General features: G+C 50.5%; 2 protein-coding genes across 18 annotated transcripts in view; one reads left to right on the plus strand and one right to left on the minus strand.

Moving 5' to 3' along the window:
• The window catches only part of RBMS2 (RNA binding motif single stranded interacting protein 2), a 91,913-nt gene extending 83,980 nt beyond the window's left edge, over nucleotides 1-7,933 (plus strand). For 9 of the 12 annotated variants that reach the window (XM_038549701.1, XM_038549710.1, XM_038549708.1 and 6 more), the window contains 5 exons: nucleotides 4,668-4,745; nucleotides 5,084-5,194; nucleotides 5,778-5,858; nucleotides 6,215-6,366; nucleotides 7,334-7,933. In XM_038549701.1, coding sequence (XP_038405629.1) covers nucleotides 4,668-4,745; nucleotides 5,084-5,194; nucleotides 5,778-5,858; nucleotides 6,215-6,361 — 417 coding nt within the window. In that variant the 3' untranslated portion in view covers nucleotides 6,362-6,366; nucleotides 7,334-7,933. The remainder of the gene's footprint in view (nucleotides 1-4,667; nucleotides 4,746-5,083; nucleotides 5,195-5,777; nucleotides 5,859-6,214; nucleotides 6,367-7,333) is intronic. The other 3 variants (XM_038549703.1, XM_038549705.1, XM_038549704.1) reach the window with 3 other exon arrangements.
• Nucleotides 7,934-12,134: 4,201 nt separating this feature from the next.
• BAZ2A (bromodomain adjacent to zinc finger domain 2A) overlaps nucleotides 12,135-22,373 on the minus strand; it is a 34,727-nt gene continuing 24,488 nt past the window's right edge. For 4 of the 6 annotated variants that reach the window (XM_038549718.1, XM_038549719.1, XM_038549720.1 and 1 more), the window contains 17 exons: nucleotides 22,028-22,261; nucleotides 21,633-21,887; nucleotides 21,028-21,242; nucleotides 20,669-20,743; nucleotides 20,280-20,460; nucleotides 20,116-20,175; nucleotides 19,780-19,924; nucleotides 17,769-18,469; nucleotides 17,425-17,629; nucleotides 17,153-17,308; nucleotides 16,889-17,040; nucleotides 16,416-16,705; nucleotides 16,172-16,304; nucleotides 15,912-16,058; nucleotides 15,292-15,518; nucleotides 15,026-15,169; nucleotides 14,779-14,944 (listed from right to left, as the gene is read on the minus strand). In XM_038549718.1, coding sequence (XP_038405646.1) covers nucleotides 14,779-14,944; nucleotides 15,026-15,169; nucleotides 15,292-15,518; nucleotides 15,912-16,058; nucleotides 16,172-16,304; nucleotides 16,416-16,705; nucleotides 16,889-17,040; nucleotides 17,153-17,308; nucleotides 17,425-17,629; nucleotides 17,769-18,469; nucleotides 19,780-19,924; nucleotides 20,116-20,175; nucleotides 20,280-20,460; nucleotides 20,669-20,743; nucleotides 21,028-21,242; nucleotides 21,633-21,887; nucleotides 22,028-22,261 — 3,486 coding nt within the window. Of the gene's footprint in view, nucleotides 14,945-15,025; nucleotides 15,170-15,291; nucleotides 15,519-15,911; nucleotides 16,059-16,171; nucleotides 16,305-16,415; nucleotides 16,706-16,888; nucleotides 17,041-17,152; nucleotides 17,309-17,424; nucleotides 17,630-17,768; nucleotides 18,470-19,779; nucleotides 19,925-20,115; nucleotides 20,176-20,279; nucleotides 20,461-20,668; nucleotides 20,744-21,027; nucleotides 21,243-21,632; nucleotides 21,888-22,027; nucleotides 22,262-22,373 lie in introns of all 6 variants that reach the window. The other 2 variants (XM_038549716.1, XM_038549715.1) reach the window with 2 other exon arrangements.

A 22,373-nucleotide genomic window follows, 5' to 3' on the forward strand; every position in this document is an offset into this window, starting at 1 on the left:
AAGTATTAATCCTCTAATGTTATATTTCTTACAGATTTTTTTCAGATTTAATTTTTGTCCATTGACTTTGTGTTGTGGTCCCCAAACTTGAGCTGTGTATCAGAATCACGTGGAAAGCTTATCAAACACAAATTATTTTTTTTTTCTTTTTAAGATTTTATTTATTTATGAGAGACAGAGAGAAAGGCAGCGACATAGGCAGAGGGAAAAGCAGGCTCCCTGGGGAGCCTGATGCTAGACTCCATTCCAGGACCCCAGGATCACGACCAGAGCCAAAGGCAGACATTCAGTCATTGAGCCACCCAAGTGCCCCCACAGGAATTTCTAATTCAGTAAGTCTAGGCCAAGAGACAAGAGTTTGTATTTCTGTTTCCCAGATGCTGCTGCTGCCAATCCAGGGAACATACTTTGGGAATCACTAATTTTCACCACAAAAAGACACAAAAGTTTAAAATTTATGTATAATTAAATGTCTGCTTTTCCACTAAAGCTTTTAAATTTCTTAATTAAAAAGGTCTTGGGGGGGATCCCTGGGTGGCGCAGCGGTTTGGCGCCTGCCTTTGGCCTAGGGTGCGATCCTGGAGACCCAGGATCGATTCCCACGTCGGGCTCCCGGTGCATGGAACCTGCTTCTCTCTGCCTGTGTCTCTGCCTCTCTTTCTCTCTCTGTGACTATCATAAATAAATAAAAATTAAAAAAAAAAAAAAAGGTCTTGGGGATCTCTGGGTGGCTCAGTGGTTTAGCACCTGCCTTCGGCCCGGGGCATGATCCTGGAGCCCCGGGATCAAGTCCCGCATCAGGCTCCCTGCATAGGGCCTGCTTCTCCCTCTGCCTGTGTTTCTGCCTCTCTCTCTCTCTCTCTCTGTGTGTGTCTCTCATGAATAAATAAATAAAATCTTTTGAAAAAAATAAAAATAAAAATAAATAAAAAGGTCTTCTCAGTCCCTATATTATACATATAGTCTCCAAGATTTATTTTATTGTTTTATTTTATTATTATTTTTTTTATTTCTGAGTAATATTTGGCTAAGTAATATTTCATTGTATATATAGACTACATTTTCTTTATCCATTCATCTGTTGAGGGACATCGTGGCTCCTTCCACAGTTTGGCTATTGTGGACATTGCTGTTATGAACTTTGGGGTGCAGGTGTCCCATCATTTCATTACATTTGTGACTTTTATTACCCGGTAGTGCAATTGTTGGGTCAAGGGTAGCTCCATTTCTGACTTCTTTTTTTTTTTTTTAAAGGTTTCATTTATTTATTCATGAGAGACACAGAGAGAGAGAGGCAGAGACCTAGGCAGAGGGAGAAGCAGGCTCCATGCAGGGAGCCTGACGTGGGACTCCAGGATCACACCCTGGGCTAAAGGAGGCACTAAACCGCTGAGCCACTGGAGCTGCCCTATTTTTAACTTCTTGTGGACCCTCCACACAGTTTTCCAGAGTGGCCACACCAGCTTGCATTCCCACCAACAGTGCAAGAGGGTTCCCCTTTCTCCACATCCTCTCCAACATTTGTTGTTTCCTGTCTTGTTAATTTGCCCCATTCTCACTGGTGTCAGGTGGTATCTCATTGTGGTTTTGATTTGTATTTCCCTAATGGCCAGTGATGCGGAACATTTTCTCATGTGCTTGTTGGCCATGTGTAGGTTGTCTTTGGAGAAATGTCTGTTCATGTCTTCTGCTCATTTCTTGACTGGATTGTTTTTTGCGTGTGAGTTGGATAAGTTCTTCATAGATCTTGGATACTAGCCCTTTATCTGATATGTCATTTGCAAATATCTTCTCCCATTCTGTAGGTTGCCTGTTAGTTGTATTGACTATTTCCTTTGCTGTGCAGAAGCTTTTTATCTTGATGAAGTCCCAATAGTTCATTATTGATTTTATTTCCCTTGCTTTTATAGATGTATCATGCAAGAAGTTACTGTGGCCAAGGTCAGAAAGGGTGCTGCCTCTGTTCTCCTCTAGGATTTTGATGGATTCCTGTGTCACATTTAGATCTTTCATCCATTTTGAGTGTATCTTTGTGCATGGTGTAAGAGAGTGGTCCAGTTGCATTCTTCTGCACATGGCTGTCCATTTTCCCAGCACCATTAATTGAAGAGACTGTCCTTTTCCACTGGATATTCTTTCCTGCTTTGTTCAAGATGAGTTGACCATAGAGTTGAGGGCCCATTTCTGAGTTCTCTATTCTGTTCCATTGATCTATGTGTCTTGTTTTTGTGCCAGTACCATGTTGTCTTGATGATCACAGCTTTGTAATACAGCTTTGGTTTTCTTTTTCAACATTCCTCTATTTGAGGTCTTTTCTGGTTCTATACGAATCTTAGGATTATTTGTTCCCACTTTGTGAAGAAAGTGCATAGTATTTTGATAGGGTTGTATTGAATGTGTAAAGTACTCTGGGTAGCATAGACATTTTCACCATATTTGAGAATTGACTTCTTTTAAAAGATTTATCTATTTATTTTAGTGGGGGAGAAGGACAGAGGAGGGAGGGAGAGAGAGAGAGAGAGAGAGAGAGAGAAACAGACAGACAGAATCTGAAGCAGACTCTGTACTGAGCGTAGAGCCCCATGTGGGGTTGGACCCAGGGACACTGAGATCATGACCTGAGCTAAAACCAAGAGTTGAGTGCTCAATTGACTGAGCCACCCAGGCACCCTGAGAATTGACTTTTTTAAAAAATTTATTCATGAGGAACACAGAGAGAGAGGCAGAGACATAGGCAGAGAGAGAAGCAGGCTCCATGCAGGGAGCCTGACGTGGGACTCGATCCCTGGACTTCAGGATCATGCCCTGGGCTGAAAGCAGACACTTAACCACTGAGCCACCCAGGCATCCTGAGACTGGACTTTTTGTTGTTGTTGTTTTTGAGACTGGACTTTTTAAGAAGTATTCTTTCACCTAAGATTTGATATTTCTTTTCTTGTTTTCAAATCTTTTAAAAATATCCTTTGATGTTACTGTTGTTTATCTAGGTCTTATGCTTTTCTTTTTGAATATATTCCTAAATGTTTAAGCATTTTGAGATGCTTATGGATACACTGAAGAAAAGTTACTGGTTTATGTTCATCTATCTTGTATGCAGCTAATGTACCAAATCCTTATTAATACTTGCATTTTTTTACTAGTTCTAGGTATATAGTTCTGTCTGCAGTGCAAAGATTATAGTTTTCTCTTCCTTTCCAATTTTGTGCCAGTTGTGTTCTTATCTAATTGTATTTGATCCTACTATAAGATATTATTATAAATGCAGTGGTTTTAATATTTCTTTGATTAGGTTAATGTTAACAGCTAGATTTTGGTACTAGCCTTTAATAAATGTAAGTAGTTTCTATCTAGACTCTATTTTAATGGGGTTTTTCCCTTGTTTGTTTAATAAATTAATAAATGTGAGACAGGAATCCATCAAAATATATACAGCATATGTCTTGGTGTCGGGCTTCTTCCACTCAGCATCTTCAAGGTATACTCATGTTGTAGCACATAGCAGTACTTCATTATTTTTTATGACTAAATCAGTCACCTTCCATTGTGTGACTATACTAGTTTGTTATCAACTTAGCAGTTGATGGCCGTTTGAGTTGTTTCCATCTTTTGGCTGTTAGAATAATGCTGCTTTGAATATTTGTGTACAGTTTTTGTGTCAACACATGTTTTCATTTCTCTTGGGCATATACCCCTGAGTGGACTTGCTGGGTTACATATGAACTCTAGGTTCAACTTTCTGAGGAAATGCCGAACTTTTCCAGAGCTGCTGCACCATTTTACATTCCCGCCCACAGTGTATGACACTTGTTATTCTGTCCTTTATTTTTTTTTTAAGATGTATTTATTTTAGAGAGAGAGGGAGAGTGAGTTGAGGGGGAGGGGGAGGCAGAGAGAGAATCTCCAGCAGACTCCTTTTAATTACAGCCATCCTAGTAGGATGAAGTGAAGTGGTTTCTCATCATGGTTTTAATTTGCATTTCCCTAGTGACTAATGATGTTGAGCCTCTTTCATGTGCTTGTTGGCCCTTTATATATCTTAGAGAGGTATCTGTTCCTATCCTTTGCCCGTTTTCTTTTTCTTTTCTATTTAAAAGATGTTATTTATTTATTCATGAGAGACACAGAGAGAGAGGCAAAGACACCGGGCAGAGGGAGAAGCAGGTTCCCTGCAGGGAGCCTGACGTGGGACTCCAATCCCAGAACGCTGGGATCATGCCCTGAGCCAAAGGCAGACGCTCAACCACTGAGCCACCCCGGCGTCCCACTTTGCCCATTTTCAAATTAGGTTATTTATTGACATGTAAGAGTTGCTAATATTTTTTAAAGAGTTTATTCTTTTTTTTTTTAATTTTTTTTTTCTTATTTATTTATGATAGTCACAGAGAGAGGGAGAGAAAGAGAGACAGGCAGAGGGAGAAGCAGGCTCCATGCACCGGGAGCCCGATGTGGGATTCGATCCCTGGTCTCCAGGATCGCGCCCTGGGCCAAAGGCAGGCGCCAAACCGCTGCGCCACCCAGGGATCCCAAAGAGTTTATTCTTAATGTTTCTGTTTTGTGAGGGGGTACTCCAACTTCTTTGGGGTTTTGCTGAACATTATCAGATCACTGGGAGAAACAGTAGTTTCTAGGCAATTAATGTTTTTGTCTGTTTCTTTTGTTTCCATTAGAGAGTAACTCAGACATCTCCTCTCCAAGTACCTAACCCATCTTGGATGCACCACCAGTCATACCTCATGCAGCCTTCAGTGAGTGTTCAGAAGTGGGCAAAAGCCATGAGGCAGTTTGATGTAAAGGAAAACAATGGGATCTCATGATAGCTGACGTGGGTGTGAGTTCTGGTTCAGTCCATTGTGCAACCCAGCTGTATGACCTGAAATTCTCTCGGTTTTGTTATTCTTAGACAAGGATTCCTCCACACAGGTAGGCAGACACCTGTTTCTATTGCGCAGCTGGGTTGCTACCCACCTGTTATTTCCCAGGATTTTTAAATGTCTGTCTTTTGTGGTCCCTGTAGGCTTGAATCACCACTGTAGGCAGCTTCACAGGATGCTGCCCCCTAACCCCGTCCTTTGTCTGCCTCCAGGGCTCTGTTCTGCCGCCAGGGATGGATCACCCCATTTCTCTCCAGCCTGCCTCCATGATGGGACCTCTTACCCAGCAACTGGGGCACCTCTCTCTCAGCAGCACAGGCACGGTAAAGCAGGATATTTCTGATTCTAGACTCAGACTGAGCAAGGAGTACCTGTGTAATGCTTTTGGGCATAAATACTTATGAACAAGGGTGTCATTCACTTTAGTGTCACTGAAGGTGCGCTCAGACTCAGAATAGGAGATGAACAGAGTGCAGCCATTGCACTGCTCAGTTCACGCCTTTAACGGATTCCTACTCACAACCAAAATAAACGGTGCTTCTGTCTACACAGCAGTTTCCCCAGGAGCTCACACACATTTCCTAGAAATCCTTACCAAAATCGTGAGAAGAATGAAGCTCGGGAGCTTTCTCGTAGGCTGGCTGCACTGGGCCACGCACAGGAGAGCACAGGAGAGCGGAGGGGGCTGTGCGCTGAGGGGATGTGGGAGGCAGGATGGAGGAGGAAGGGAAGTCCTCTGGCAGATGGCTCTGGAAACCAGTGCACTTTAGGACCACTGGAAGTGCTCTGCAAAAGGACAATTAAATTAGACTCTCGTAGGCCTCAGTAGTTTCCAGAGCTCCCCAGGTGCTTTAAGTAGCCCAGAGTCACATCCCCGCCCTGAGCCCCAGATGGTTTTCCTTCCAGTACCTGCCGCCGGCCGCCACTGTGCCAGGAGCTTACATCTCCCAGTATGCCCCTGTGGCTGCTTCCAGTGTTTCCGCTGAGGTGAGAGCTTTTTACTCTCTTTGAATCGAGGGTAGGAGGCTGAACAGAGGCAGACATGCCCCTCCCACCCCCAATCCAGATCTTCCTCTAATGGTGATGCTGACTGTGTGCCCTCAGTCAGCTGCTAGGGATTGGGTGAAAGGAGGAAGGAAAGAGTTAATGCCGGCTTGTACTGAAGAGCATCTCCTCTCCTCTCCTCTGCTCTTCTCTCAGAGGGGAGAGGGTGGTCCAAGTGCTGGGGGAGGGGGGTTCAGCGCATGCGTGCCTGCATGTGTGCGTGCACGTGTGCTCTCACACTGGAGTGTGGGTGGGAGGAGGTCGGAGAGGACACCTAACTCTGGGTGGGTTTTCGCTAGGCTGCTTTAGTGGGAAGGGCCAGAAGGATCGCACAACTTGACCCTCGTGCCTTGGCTGTGGTGCAGGAGAGCGGCAGCCAGCAGAACCCAGTGCCGGTGGATGCTCCCTCGGACCACGGGCTCTACTCCTTCCAGTTCAACAAGTAACAGTGGTGAGAGCCAGGCTGAGGCAGCCTGAAGCCAGATGGGTCCTCTGTTGGTCACCCCACCCCACCCCCTCTCCCTGCTTTATGCCTCCTTGAGGGTTCTCCTCCCCTGGGGACTACAGGCAGGCCTCTTTGGCTTGTACTTTACTGAGCTTTGCATATATATATATATATATATATATATATTTTTTTTTTTTTTTTTTTTTTTTTTTTTTTAACAAATTGAAGGTTTGTGGCAACCCTACTCTGAGCAAGTCTATTAGCGCCATTGGCATTTACTCACTTTGTATCTCTGTGTCAATTTGGGTAATTCTCAAAATGTCAAATTTTGGGGTGCCTTGGTGATTCCATCAGTAGAACTAGTAGAATGCTAAGCATCTGCCTTTGGTTCAGGACATCATCCCGAGGTCCTGGAATCGAGCCCTCCCAGAGTTGGGCTCCCTGCTCGGCAGTGAGTCTGTCTCTCCCTCTCCCTCTGTCCCTCCACCTGTGTGTGCATGCGCATGTGTGCTCTCTCTCTCAAATAAATAAAATATTTAAAAATACATGTCAAAAAAAATTTTAAAGAATTTTATTTATTGATTGATGAGAGACACAGAGAGAGAGAGGCAGAGACACAGGCAGAGGGAGAAGCAGGCTCCATGCAGGGAGCCTGAGGTGGGACCCCGTGATCACTCCCTGGGTGGAAGGCAGAGACTCAACCGCTGAGCCACTCAGGTGTCCCCATGTCAAATTTTTTATTACATTTGTTATAGTGATCTGTGATCAGATACTATGACTTGCTGAAAGCTCAGGTGACAGTTAACAGTTTTAGCAATAAAATATTTTTGAGTTACTGTGTACGTGTTATTTTTTAGGCCTACTGCTCTTGCACACTTAATAGGCTACAGTATAACAAACCTACTTTCTGTATGCACTGGGAAGCCAAAAATTTCATTCAACTTGCTTTACTGTGAAATTTGCTTTGTTGCAGTGGTCTGGAACCGACCCCACAATGTCTCTGAGGTGTGCTTGAACAAATGAATTATTGGAAATGCTGGTGCTCCCGGACTCGAGGGCCGACTGGGAATAGAGAGCCGCTGCGGACCCTGCTAAGGACTAACACGTGGGCAGTGTTGTTCACAGGCCTGGGCCTGGAGAACGAAATCTCTGCACTCCTGCCCCCTTCTTCTTCCTCCATTTCTGAGGGAGCCTGGGGGGGACCGTCACTTTTTGTGCGTGCTGCATTCAAGGAGATCAGAAGAACTTCTTTTTTCTTTATTTTGCAAAGAAAGTTTTAATATTTTGTTCTTAACTGCAATATACTCTTTCCTTATCCCAAAGAGACGTAGTGCCTGGAGCTTCTTCCCATCTTTATGAAAAACAGTTTTTGACGTGTTGGACTTGCCAGGGGAGGCTTTAAAAATTTTTGTTATTTCTTTTTTTAAGAAAAGTGCAGTTGTAGAACATGATGAAGGAGTCCTACGGTGGGCCCTTCTGCGCAGCTGCGTTACGGGCTTGTTTTGGGGTGTGTGCGGGGGGAGATGATGCAGACAAAATTTTCTGTTTTATAAAGCTCTTAGCTCACACATCACCTCTCCTCTTCACACATTTTATGCCTTCTTTCTCTCATCCAGACTGTTCTTCTCTTTTCTCTATAGCAAAGCCTGCCTACTTTATACGGTTTTTAATTTTGTGAATTTCTTTTTTGAACGAAATTTTGTACAGACTTTGGGGGGCTGGGTGAGGAACAGGTAGAAAGCTAAGCAGGCAGTGGAAGTGGCTTTCCCTTCCTGCCTGTGCCACATCCTGGGAGAAGAGGCCAGACTTGCCTTCGGGAAGCAGAGATGTGATGTGGGCTCGTTGAAGAGACACTCCTACGGCCCTTGGAAGCTGTCCTTGAGCCAAATTTAGATGAAGACTAGGTCTTCCCTGACAAGCTCCAGGAGGGCGGACTTCCTGACTTCTGACTAATTCTCACCACTGAGGCCAGCGCCATCTGAGGAAGTGTCTTCTCCAGAGACAGCTTTTCAGGAATCCCTGCCTTCCTGTTTCCTGGAGGATCTCCTTCTGCCCTGGGTCCCAGAGCCCCTGTTTTCCCTGTCACACGTTGCTGTGCTCAGATGAACCTTTGCAGTTATGACCGTGCCAAACCCACTAGGCTCCTTCCCCACTATGGAAGATCAGCTGCTTCATCTAGACCAGTGCTTCTCGGGAAAGTGGTTTTGTCCCCTAGAGGCCACTTGGAAATCTCTAGAGACATTTTTGATTGCCTTGCCTGGGGGTGAGGGCTGTGCGCTACTGGCATCTAGTGGCAGAGACCAAGGATGCTGCTAAACATCCTACCGGAAAAAAAAAAAAAAAAAAAAAAAAAAAAAAAAAAAAATAAACATCCTACCGGGCACTCGACCTCCCCAACTCCCCCCACAAAGAATTATTTAGCTCAAGATATCAGTGCGCACTTGTGAAACCTTGATGTAGGCAGTGGTGGTACTGCCTCCTGTACCGGGTTACTTGGTAAAGTCTCACCCTGACCCTGGACATGCAGCGCCTTTTGACACTCAGTGTAACTTTTGAGAGGGACAGAACCAGGGTCCTTGAGTTTTCCCCAGGCTGTGGCCTTGGGTACCTCTGCATGCAGCGAGAGCTGTCCTTGGAAGGCTGTGGGCTTGTGCACCTGCCACACGCACACAGGTCGGCGGGATCAAGGCGTGGGCCGTGTTCTGTGTGGTGTGCTGTGCCAGGCCGGAAAAGGACCGAGTTCTCTAACTGTCCGGGGCAGCCTGCTCCGCCCTGATGTTTGGATCCCTTTTCCAGGGAACCAGGACATCAAAAGTGATTTTCCTTCTTGTGGAAGGATAACAGGGCGCTAGGATAGAAAAGGACAGTAAACCCCACCTTGTTAGTTACAAGACCAGCAATCCTCTAGAACCTGTCTTTGCCCTTGAGCTCCACCTCCTGCGAGTGTGAGGCCGCTGGAGACAGGAGAAGGCCCTCGCCCACCTGGAAGGAAGAGCGCAGTCCCGCCTGGTGCACTCCCAGCCCTGCCCCCTCCACTTCGAAGTCAGGGGCTTTTTTCCCAGTCAGGAAACCCAAGGGAGAGAATGGAGAAACGGGTGCTGGCAGGGTGCTGGCAGGGTGCTGGCTGGGGGGGAGAGGAAGGAGATGCTACGGAGGGAGGAGAGGCGGTGACGCGGTCCCCGGCCTGGGGCTGTGTCCGACCTTCCCTCCCCTTCCACTCGTCCTGGAAGTGAGAGTCCCCGTGCCCCCTGCCCCCTTTGTACAATCCCGGGGCAGGGGCAGTGGGTACGGGTACGGTGCAAGGCGGAAAGACATAATTGCCACTACTCATTTTCTCATGGATCCTCCCTGCAGCCTCAGGAAGCGCTTATACCCTGTAGAGCAACCCCGAATCCAGTCACTTTCTAGAAGGGTTTGGCTGGGCACGTAACTCTTTTTTTGGGGGGCGGGGGGCAAATAACTCTTGTTTCTGAGTCTCCAGCCCCGGTGAGGAAAGTAGACCATAGATTTCTTGTCAGTGACCTTGAAGGAGAGAAATCCGGTGTCCTGCTCATTGACGGCTAGTTTGGAGGCACCTGCTGTGGGGTTTAGTGCCGTGGGGACCTTCAGGTATGGAAACTGTCCTTCGCGTGACTCCTGCCTTCCCTTTGCCCCCCAGAACTATTTTGTGGGTATTTTTTAACTGTGTTTCCCCCCCGCCCCCAACTCTTCAATCTATTTTGTGTTTTGGGTTTTTGTTTTGTTTTGCTTTGTTTTGTCTGTAAATGGCCAGGATTTTGCTTTGTTTTGTTTTAACTCGTGAAGTTCCCCTCCGTGTGTTCCTCTCCTGGGACTCTAAGGGGTGTGTTGGGTGTTTCCGGCTTGGACGGCTTTGGGCTCGGGAAGCCTTGGCGAGTCTCAAGTACTTTGCGGTAGTTACGACCCTGTAGAGCTTCTTTCTGGTGGTTTTCGGTTCCGCTCCTGTTTCTCCCCTAGTTAGGCCACTTCTACCAGCTGCTGACGTGACTGAGGGGGGACGGCGGGGGGGCGGCCGTCCTGGGCGGTGAGCTGTTGGCCCCCAGCGCCGGGGCCGCGGAGCGGGCGCGCTGCGCTCTCACCCTGCGCTCGGGCTTCTCGCTGGGCTCCGCGGCCACGCGACCCAGCCCCAGCCCCAGCCCCGCTCGTCACACGGTCACATGCGCGCACGACTCCCAGAGCGCCGTGGGGGGTCTGTTTTCCGCCACAGAGTGTCCGAGCCGCGTCTCACGACCCGGGCCTCGACGGGGCTCAGGGCCGGCCGGGCCCTCCGTGTCCGAGTCCTGACTGGTCCCCCCGCCGAGGGGAGGGCCGCCCCGGGCTGAGCGACTCTGGAGAGGCTGTGGGCAGCGGGGGGGGGGGGGGGGGGGGGGCTGTGGGAATGACGGGGGAGAGGGGATTTTTTAAGACTGTTCTTAACCAAAGAATTTGAAGAGCTGCCCCGACGGGGCGGCCCGGTGGCCGGCGAGGCAGCAGCCCTTGGCGGCGGCGCAGGACGTGTGCAGGGCGGGGTGCGCCCGCTGCCCACCAACCGTCCGGGCTTCCTCCCGGGCTTCCCGGGCCACTCGGCGCAGCCCCTCCCCCGGGGGTGCCCGCGGCTCGCTCCGCCCCGCCAGCGCCACCCGCGTGGGCTCTCTCCGCGCCAGAAGGTACTTCAGAGGCCGGGCTGGAACGGGGATGCGGGCTCCCCGACGGCGGGCTCGGGGGCTCGGGGCTCGCCTGGGCCCGGCCCCACGGTCCCTCCTCAAAGCAGCGCCCGCCCCCCGCCGCGCAGTACGCCTCGGATCTTCGCTGACCTCGCCGAGGGGGCTCCGCGCGGGGCCGCGGCCCCGTAGGCCCGAACGCCTTTGTCCTCGTTCCGCATCTACCTCAGTTTCCCCGGTCAACAGGGGGCACGGGCACGTGGTGAGCGCTCTCCTTGCCTCCGTGAGCAGATGCAGCTCACGTCTGGGCATTTTTATTTCTGTAGCGTCATCTTGGAGACTCTTCGCTCGTGAGTCTTCCTCAGTGGGAATCCTTCAGTTGGGTCTCACGGGCGGGGGAGGGGGGCGAGTGGCAGCGGCGGAAGTCACCTCCTGCCTGGGAGCCACCGCTGGGAGCTGGAGGACTAAGAGCAAGTACCCGAGAGGGCGGAGTGGGACTTCCGCTGGAGGCTGGCGCCCTGCACCTCGCGGCCTCGCGTCGGGAGAACGTTCGCGGGAACAGCTTCCAGCCTGGAGGGTGGCGGTTTCCGCAGCCCGAGCCCTCACACTGGGGTCCCCGTCCCAACACATTTTTTTGGGTGGTGAGTGCTTTCTTGCGTGCACTTGTCTTCAACAGGATATATTTAATTTATACTCAAAACACATTTTGTACGTTTTTCTCTTTATCCAGATGCTTCTAGTTTTATATTCTTTTCATTTCTATGCCAGTGCTACCTACCTTTCTAGTTTATTCTTCCTTTTTGACCCTTGGTATGGCTCTATTTTGTCTATTTTCAACTTTTGTTTTGAAATAAAACGTAAAAGTCGACCTCCTGGTGCTTTATCCGTGGGCGGAAGTTGGGAGGTTGGGGAAGGGCCCGCATTTGCTGCTATGGGAACGGCGGCGGCGGCGGCGGCGCACAGGGCCCAGACTCGGCAGTCTGGGTGGCACCTGGCTGCGAGGGTCGGAGGGGCCTCGTGGGCGCCTCGTGGGCGCCCTCCTGCCTGAGGCCCAGTCTTCCCCTCAGGCACGGCGAGAACCTCTGTGGAAGGGAAGATAAATACACAACCAGAGTCTTTTGAATCTCTATCAAATGTGGTTTTTATTTCAACTGACAAGCACTTTTCTACAGCTGCACTTGTGGAACATCACATGGCAAAAACAGGAGTTTTTTTCTCTAGACCTTTTTTTTTTCTTTTTTAAACCTTATTAAAAATGAGATTGGTCCTAAAAATATAGAAAGAAATAAATTTAAATTCACAAAAAACTGTACATTATCAAAAAGTCACTAAAACACCACATTTGGTTATATAAAAAGTCAAGTCCCTTTTGTTGTAAAAGGAACATGGAAACTTGTTGGTGTTGATGGTGTGGTTTCTTCCTGTTACCAGACTGATAGAGGGGAGGGGGGAACCAGGGGCAGGGGTGGGTTTTATTATTATTTTTTAACCTGCCTTCCCTACCAAATACTCTCATTTGTCAAGAAGAGAAAATCCACCTAGCTCAAGGGGCAGTGAAGATGAGGAAAGAAACACGAGAAATGGCCCCTTTGATCATGCCCTACCCCCACCCCCCTTTCAGCCCCAACTTCTTCAAACTGAGGCTGGGACGCCACCCCACCTCGAGTGCCTGGTCCCTAGGGAAAGAGGTGGCGCTAGGAGAGGAACACAAGGAACACGGAGCCTTCACTCCCCCCGTCCACCTCGCCTCCAACAATAAAATTAGTACATTTTATACCAGGGGAAAACTGCCAGGGGGCAAAAAGAAGAGCCCCCAACTAGAACAGTTCCAAACGTTTGACTAACACAAACTTTGTTACAGCGCAGTTATTTAGATAAAATATAAATATTTATGCATAATATAAAGTCAATTCAAATATTCTTCAATCCTCTTAAAAAGCAAAAAAAAAAAATCTCAAATAAAATTAAAAGTTTTGAGGTTTATCTGACAGAAAAGGCGACTTTAGAAATAGGCCATGGAGGAGAAGGGGGGCAAAAGGAATCAGAGGGGCTGCCCAGCGCCTCCCGCCCCGCCCCCAGGGCCATCCAGTGCTGCCAGTACAGGGAATGCTCCGCCTCGCCGGCGCCCCTCCCCCGCCCCGACGCCGACGCCTCCGCTCTGCTTGGGAGGCCAGCAGCCCCTCCCCAGTGCAAGTACCCGTATCTCTGGTGGGAGGGGCTCTGCCGCCAGGAGAGCAGGGGGCGGGCCGGGCCGGAGCGGGAGTTAGCAGCTTTCCTCTCACGTGCTGGGGCTTAAGGGGCGCGGTCACAGGTAGGGCAGTGGTGGACCCCCGAACCCCCTTCCCGGCTCTCCTGTGCTCTGCGGTCGCTGCTGCTGCTGCTGCTGCTGGGGAAGGGGTCCCGGGCTTGAAGTAGGTAAGGGAGGAAAAAGCACAACTAAACCCACAGAAGCTCATGGGATTAGGAAAAGATCCAGTTCTACCCCTCTCCCCGCACGAGCTTAGGGCGAGCTTAGGGCTCGAAGCTCCGACAGGAGAGGGGGTTCCTGCTGAAAGATTGCACAGTTTGAAGAGGCTGGAACAGAAATGCCTGGGAGAGAGGAGACACAGCCTTGTACCCAGAAAAACTGCTCCTGTGGTTTCCCGAGGACAAAAATGTGATGGTTTGAAACACTAGGGAAGGTGGGAATAAAAACAGACACTTGGGCAACCTGGATGCCATCACACAGCACAGGGCACAAGCACAGCGATCCCCGCCCTCCCCCTCCCCCCACACCACACACACACACAGAGACACACACACACACCTCTGAGGCCAGCTGATTGCTACCTGGCCTCCATCTTGGGAGTGCGCCCAAACTCAGCAGTAGTTGTCCCTGAGGAGTTCCCAAGAGGGAGGTTTGGGTAAGAGGCGGGGAAGGAGGCCGGGAGGCCTGGGGTCAGGGTGCCTCCCTGCCCTCTCCCCAGCTACCGGGTTTCACAAAAGGCCAGAAACTCAGCACGTGAGGAGTATCCAACATGACAGAGGGGACAGCTATTGGCAGGAAGATGAGGACAGAGAGAAAGACAGGGACCTCTGAACTTCTTTTTCCTTTGAGGGGAAAAAAGATCTGGGGAGAGAAAAAAGGGTAGAGGAACCCGTACATGATAGATTTACATTATTGGATGAGAGAAAAATCTTAAAGGAGGAAGAGTAGGAAAAGGAAAAACTGAGAAGGTGAGAAGCAGGGAAGGGACTGAACATGGAAGCAGCATGTTCAGGGCCCGGTGTCCGGCTCGACACACTTGGGAGTTAAGTCCACTTTACTGGCCGTCACTGCGGGTCCACACACAGTACAGAGTGTTTCTCGGTTTCACACATTCACTAGAACTATTGCTATTGTTAAATAGCCCCAGGATGCTGGGGCACGTACAGGGAAGGAGAAGCTGGGAGGAGGAAGCAGGGACTTCTTTCCTCCTCCTCTTTTTAAATTAGGAAATAAAACAGAAAGGAAAAATTCTTTCTTTCTTTTTTTTTTTTTTGGCTTTCAGTCCAGAAGGACCTCATCTCTGCCCCTCTTAGTTGAGGAGCAAGAGGAGGAAAGGGAAAAAGGGACGTAGGGAGAAGAGGATGTAGGGCGCTGCCGAGGGTAAGGTCAAAAATCAGGCTGAGCTCTCTGACTTGAGTCTGGACCCAGGGCAGCATCAGCAGGTGAGAATGGCAGGGTTTTTTGTTTGCAGGGCGGGGAGATGCCACGAGGTGACTCCCCACCTCCCTTGCCTCACAGATTGGCCTGTTTTCCCTGATAAAACTCCTCCCAGCGGCTCTCAAAGAAGCGACGCATGATGTGCCCGGCCTTGCCCACTTCAGAGTCGTCCTCGTTGAAGGTCTGGCAGTTGTCAAAGACCAGGAGCGCATCAGCTGCGAACTCCTCGGAGCTGGTGTACCTGGGCGGGCGGAGGCGGCGCGTGAGCGCGGGCGGGGGGCGGCGGCAACAGCAGCCAGGGGCCCGGCGCAGGTCTACCTACCCTCCCCGGAGCAGCCGCTCCCGCATGGTGGAGAAATCCATAGGGTTTTTGATGATGCGCCGGTACCCGCTCACCAAGCGTGGGTTCACAGGCTCCAGAAAAGGCCAAGCTGCATCATGAGACTCCATCTCCATCAAGATAATCCTGTGTCATTAAAGGGACAGGGACGGCTGCGTCTCAAGCAGCAAACACACAGACCCCCCTCCTCCTAGTCCTTTACTCTGGCCAAGGTAGAGCCAGCTGTCCCCAGAAGTCATTCAACTCACTCGCAAAACGTGAGATCACTGTGGTGGTTCCGCATGGAGAAACGCCGCCGCTTCGAGGGGGACAGCCCTTCATCCGAGTACCGAGGCACTGCTGGGCTCTCCCGGCCCCTGGAGAGTACCCGGCGGCGGCGGCCATCGCCCTCCGGGAAGTTTAGCTCATAACTGCTTTTCCGCTTCTGGCCTCGTTTTGGGAAACCAGGCTTCTGAGCGAATCCTCCCTCTACCTGCTGAGGCCGGGAAAAGGGAGACCAGTCACAGCTGGAGAGGTACTCGGCTTGTTCCCTGCTGGTTTTCATCCCTGCGTGTCTGCGACTGAGGCTTCGAAATACTTCCACGCATCAGCCAGCATGTGCATCTACCCACATGATCCAATAAGGTAGGTAAAGAGGGAAACAATCAATCCCACTGCACAGAAGAAAGCAGATGAGGCTACGGAACGTAAGTGACTTGTCCTAAGAAGGATCAGAACCCAGGCCTCCCAGCACGGAGCCTGGAGTTCCTCCCACGGAGAGACAGAGGCGCGGTGGGCAGTGCTGTGTGTAGGACTGCTGACACACGGCGGGGGAGAGAAAACCTCGGACTTCTGCTTGGGAGGGAGAATGAGAAAGCAGAAGCCTTACCTGGGCCAAACATACTGCACAGAACCAATCTCCTTCTGGGACAGCCTCCATCTTCGGCCGATGGCAGTAAATGTGGCAGCCACGGTCACATCCGTCACAAAGCAGAAGAAACTCATCGTTGTCACCCTTCCGGCAGACAAGACAGGTCTAGACCAACGGTATGAGGAGGCAAGGTGAGCGCCCAAGCCTCTGCCTGCCCTGAGCCAACCCCGCCCAGGCTGGCTGCCCCTCGGCCTTCTCAGGCTCTCCCGGCCTCTTACCACTTTGTTGACGGACTTCTCCCAGGCAATGGACCTCTCCAGCTGGCCCAGGCACAAGCACACCTGGGCTGCACTCCGGCACCGCTCAAGTGTCTGGCGCCAGGCCCGAATGCGAGGGGTGATCTCATATGATCTGGGGTGGGGAGTCGGGGGTGGGAGAAAGTGGTGATCTCTGGATGAGAAGCAGGATCCATTAAACTTAACCCTTCTTCCCAAGACCAAGAATGGGGGTAGGGACACTCACATCTCTGTGGTGGTGCACTGGGGGGCACCACCGGGCGTGCTGAGCAAGGCCTTCTCCAGCACAACCTCATGAGCTGGCCAGAGGGGCTCCCGCAGATACCGCCGCTCCACATTCTGCTCTAGGGCGGCCAGTCGCATCACAGCCAAATCCAGCGGGTTGGTAGTTTTACGCTGGGGTGCCAGTCCTTCTCTACCCCGACCTCTCCAGGTGATGTCCTCCTGGGAGTCAGGGAGATGCTCACAGTAGGCCAAGTCTTCACGAGTAGAGTCTGGGCTGGGACATGTCCAGCCCTGCAGGTGGGAAAGAATTAAAACTCATTGCAAAGAAAGAAAATTAAGCGTCAAAAAAAAAAAAAAAGGTAGCATCCTAAGATGTCACTTGTGAAGTGGGGACCCAGGGTTTCTCCTAACAGAGTTTAAGAGACAATCACCTCCCCCTCAGCAAGTTCCCACCCAGTGCCAGCCCCGGGGTACCCGAATCTGCAGATCGGACAGGATGACCCGCTGTTCCAGCTCCTCTACCCACTGAAGCACAGCCAGGTCTGTCTCATAGGTCTTCTCTTTGGGGGACCAGCTCATAATCCCTTCTTGAAAGGCGGGTAACTGACTGCGCTCAAAGATGGGGTCTGAGAACGCAGAAGGCAGAGGGAAAGACCCACCAGTGAGGCCGCTGTCCCCAGCAGCAGCCCAACACCTATCCCTGGGCTCGGCAGCTCAGGCTGGGCCGACGCATCTTACCGGTTGAGGGCCGGAGGCAGACCTCCTGTAAGAAGTCCCTGTGCTTGTTGAGGTGTTTGTGAAGTGCCTTTTCTCGGATGCCCCGGGGGTGCAGAGCCTTGAGCATAGCATCCAGTGTCTCAGGATCTTGGATGCACCACCAGCCAGAGCACATCTCTGTGAAGAGTTGATATATGTGGGGTGGGGAGTGGAAACCAGTTCTGAATCCCACGGCCCATACTGATGCCGTTCATACCCATACTCTCACCCCGTGCCACCTCACGGGCACTTACCAGGGGGAACCGGCTGGGCTGTCAGCTGGGTCAGATAACGCTGTTCCATCTGTTTGAAGAACTTGCTGGGGGGTCTCCCTCTCCGTTTCGGCTGTCCTAGCCCTGTGAGACTCTGTGTGCCCTCAGGGTCTCCTGTCCGTCTCTTAGGGGCTGTCCCAGGCAAGGGGGTAGAGGAGAGCTGTACTGGAGAACAGGGTCTATTGATCTGTGAGTGAGAGCAAACACAAGATAAGGGCATTTCCACATTTTATAGGGCCTAATGGCCCAGCCCTTCCCCCAGCTCCAGCAACAGCCTGCACCCGAGGAGCGGAGCCTGTGGCAAGATGAAGTCAATCACTACTCACTGGCCTAGGGGCGGCAGCTTGCTGAGGGGAGAGAGCAGGCTGGTCCTCAGAAACAGCTGGGGGTGGTGTAGGGGCTGCATTGCAAGGCATCTGGGCTGAGAAGTTAAACCAGGGAGCTTGAGAATCGGGGACGGACTCTGCCTCACTGGGCTCTGGCTCCTCCAAGGGCTGTGATGGGGCCGGGTCCAGTTTTCCAGGGCTGCTGTCAGGTGTGAGGACGGAGCTGCTCAACAGGGAGCCGTGGCTCTGAGTCTGGCTCAGCCAAGACAGGAAGGCTGACTGACTGAGGTCATGCTGGCTCTGACCCAAGGACAAGGGGGAGCCTTCTGGCTCCAGGAACCCATTTTGGGACTGAGGATGGAGCTGAAGCTGGGGCTGGGGCTGAGGATGAGGATGAGGATGGGGCTGAGGCTGGGGCTGGGGCTGGGGCTGGGGCTGGGGCTGGGGCTGGGGCTGGATCTCAGCCTGAAGCTGAGCATCGGGCTGTTCTGAACCCTGACCCTGGACAGGGGGTTTCAGGTGCCTAGATTGCAGAGAGCCAGGCTTAGTTTTCCGAGGTCGGCCTCGGGACCGGGCAGGAGTACTGGCAGAGGTGCTGGAGCCAGCTAACTCCTTCTTCAGAGAGAAGGGGGCCAAGCTGGGCGCTGGATGAACTGCCACTTTTAAGGAGTCAGTTTCCTGCTTTATCATACCCTCAGGAACTGTAAAGAGAAGTGAAGAGTTTAAGACATACACTGATGTATAAAGGGAAGGAAAGAGGGTGTATAAATCCAGGATATACATTTTCTTTTTCTCTTGGACTTAGTTCCCCCTTTTGAGATTCAACTGGGAACAACTTACACGCCAATGAACAGTGCTGGGAAAGAAACACTATTCTCCTAAGTAATCAGAAGCAGCAGCATAATCACAAGCTAACATTTTTTTAAGAACCGGATAGATGTTAAACATTATGCTAAGAGTATTAACTCATCCTTCCAACAGCCCTATGAGATATATGTACTATCATCATCCCTATTTTACAAATGAAGAAACTGAAGCATACAGCAAGGAAATTGGAAGTCTCACCCCAGAGCATGTTCTCATAAAATGAAAGCAGCCCAAAAAGACATAAACAGAGATTTCACCAGGAAGACATAGACATGGCCAAAAAGCACATGAGAAAATGCTCCGCGTCACTGACCATCAGGGAAATACAAATCAAAACCACAATGAGATCCCACCTCACACCAGTGAGAATGGGGAAAGTTAACAAAGCAGGAAACAACAAATATTGGGGAGGATGTGGAGAAAGGAACCCTCTTACATGTTGGTGGGAATGTGAACTGGTGCAGCCACTCTGGAAAACTGTGTGGAGGTTCCTCAAAGTTAAAAATAGACCTGCCCTACAACCCAGGAATTACACTGCTGGGGATTTACCCCAAAGGTACAGATGCAATGAAACACCGGGACACCTGCACCCCGATGTTTATAGCAGCAATGTCCACAACAGCCAAACTGTGGAAGGAGCCTCGGTGTCCATCGACTTATGAATGGATAAAGAAGCTGTGGTCTATGTATACAATGGAATATTCCTCAGCCATTACAAATGACGAGTACCCACCATTTGCTTCAAAGTGGATGGAATTGGAGGGTATGATGCTGAGTGAAGTAAGTCCATTGGAGGACAAACATTATATGGTCTCATTCATTTGGGGAATATAAAAAATAGTGAAAGGGAATAAAGGGGAAAGGAGAGAAAATGAGTAGGAAATATCAGACAGGGAGACAGAACATGAGAGACTCCTAACTCTGGGAAACAAACAAGGGGTAGTGGAAAGGGAGGCGGGCAGGGGTTTGGGGTGACTGGGTGATGGGCACTGAGGGGGGCATTTGACGGGATGAGCACTGGGTGATATGCTATATGTTGGCAAATTGAACTCCAATTAAAAAAAAAAAGAAAGCAGCCCAAACGAAAAGCAACTAGTTACCTCCATTAGCTAGGACTCAATTCAGGCTCCCATGAAACACCTACCTAAGCTCTCCTCTGTTCCTTCCACAAAGATACCAGCCAAGTAGGGCAACACCCAGTAGCGGCGTCTGTAGCGGTCCTGACCCAAGGAGACTGCTCGAAGCATCTGGGATGAGTGAAGCAGCTTTTTTCGAAAGAAGAGCTGACGCTGTGTAGGCAATGGAAGGAAAAAGGAATAAAAAACACATTTCCAAAGAGTGACTCTGTCCAGTATATGGGAGATGGGCAATGGCTCTCAGCTTCCCTATAAAATTGATACCACCCAGGGCCCAACTCACACAATGATAAATTCTCTCCCAGCCCACATCCCCAGTTCCTGGGAGGTAAGAAGCACAGTACCTTGCTCAGTTTTTCTATCTGGCGCTCTAGCTCTGGAATGCTTGATGCTGTGGCATCAACCTGGAGAAGAAACAAATGGACAACGAGAGGAAGGGAATTATTAGAGTCAAGAAAGAGAAGTAATGTATTTCCAACTCCCACAGCCCTCAGTGTGGGGCTAGTACCTCTCCATCTCTTCGACCCCTACGGCCATGGACCGTCGCTACAGTCTCTTCCTCTTCCTCTTCCTCCATGCCACTGGTCTCCTCCATGATGCGAGAACTGCGCCTCCTTCCCAGGCTCTCCTCTGGCCCTTGCAACTCTACTTCAGGCCGCCCAGTTCGCTTGGCCAGAGCAGTTTTCAGTCTTGAAACAGATTAAGGGAAAAACTGTGGTGAGGAATGTGAGACTACCACTAAAGGAACCCTGGTATCTAAGCCATCCTGAGCCCTGGGGTAAGGTCCCAACCCCAGGGGAGAGGCTAGAGGCATCAGTTCCAGATGCAAGTTCTGGCTATGCTTCCCCCTTGCCCCATTCTCTCCTCTCTGGGCCCCTCCCTCTGTCCAATCCCTACCTCCGGAGCCGGCCTTCAACAATCCACTTGTTTTTTCTGTAGCTGGACATACTCTCCAGAGTCTTGTCGATCTCACTGCAGAGGAACAGGAAATGAGATTTCAAAGCAGGAGTGGTAGCACAAACAAAAAAGAAGGGAGCCTAAACGGTGAAGGGGATGCAGCTGAACTGGAGTTTCATCCTAGGGCCTAGGTTGGATAAATGGCAGAAGGCGGCTTAGAGTCTCCCTGGGAAGGTACCTTAGTACAGTCCCCAAGTTGCTCTAGCATCTCCAGAGCATGGCAGTGGACACACATCACCCCTCCCATTCTGACCAAGGCATACAGTAACCATCGCCACCTCCCCCCACCAGCCCCTCACTTGATGATGAGGGTGGAGCCATTGAGCTCATGCACAAGGAAGGCCAGGACAGCAGCTTTCTGTTGAGGTGGCTGAGCCTGAAAAGGCTGGGTACGCAGGCTATCACAGAGGGCTGGCTCCACTCCATACGCCATGAGGAAGCAGCGTAGGATCTCAGATACATTGTCTCTTGTCAGTGGGATCTCGGACACCTTCTCCCCCAAGATCTTTAAGGACTGTTAGGAGGAGAGCAGAATGGGAGTTAAGAGAAAAAGTGGAACAACGTAGGTTGGGTCAATCTGGAACAAGAAAATACACCCAGAGAGAACTACGGGGTGAAAAGAGAAAAGAATGAAAGGTGCTAGGACTTGATGAGATCACACAAAAGTACAAAAAGAAAAAGAAAAAGAAAGTAAAATAAAGGAAAATGAACAAAATAAGCAGAGAAGTCAGGAAGATCAACAGAAGGGAAATTATAAGGAAAACAAAGAGGAAGAAACCAGATCTTCCTTCCACTTGTCCTGACCACTTCAGGGAAGGGTTTATTTTTGTGTTTAACTTGAAGCAAAACTGAGACACAGCCCTGGATCCCAGGCCTGCCCAACCTGCTTGGGGAAGGCCCTCACCTGACAGTAGGAGGGCAAGCCAGGATCATAGAGCGCAGCCTTCAGGAGCCGCACCAGCAGATCTTGCACCTCACCCAGGCTGTCGCCTTGACACAGGAGTCCCTCCTGCAGGACCCCCAGGCTAGGTACATCTTTGGCAGGGTCAAAGCCCAGCACCTTGCCGAAGCTGTGCAGGAATTCCACGATGGTCAAGCAGTCTGAGAAGGCCCCGCTGGGCAGGACCAGACCCGGGATGCGTGAGAAGTCAGGTAGGGGCTGTAAGGATAAAAGCGGTAGGACTGTCAAACATACTTGAAGGCAACAGTCTGGGTATCTAGGAGGTTCTTCTTTTATTGGAAATGTCTTCACAACTGGCCCCTCCAGGACCCAGGGACCTGCTACTCTCCCCTCACTACCTGGTGATCAGTCAGACACATATCCTCTGTGGGCTTCTTCATCTCCTCCAAGATCATCTGCTGCCTCTGCCGCTCCTCCAAGCGCCTCTGCATGGCTAGCATTTTATCGGCTTTACAGGCTGATTTGCCTTTGGCCACTTCCTCCTTTTCCTTCATTTTTACCTTCTCCTTCTTCTCCCTCTTCACTTTTTCCTTCAGTTTTTCCTGCTTTGTCTTTACCTTCTCCTTCTCAGCCTACTCACCAAAGGAGAGAGGAACCAAGAATTCCATAAAGATTCCAGTCACCACCCTTTTTCCCTGGTCCCCATCCTCCCCACCTCAGAGCCCACAAACATAGCTATAAAAC

Source organism: Canis lupus, chromosome 10 (assembly GCF_011100685.1).
Source record: "Canis lupus familiaris isolate Mischka breed German Shepherd chromosome 10, alternate assembly UU_Cfam_GSD_1.0, whole genome shotgun sequence".
NCBI lineage: Eukaryota > Metazoa > Chordata > Mammalia > Carnivora > Canidae > Canis > Canis lupus.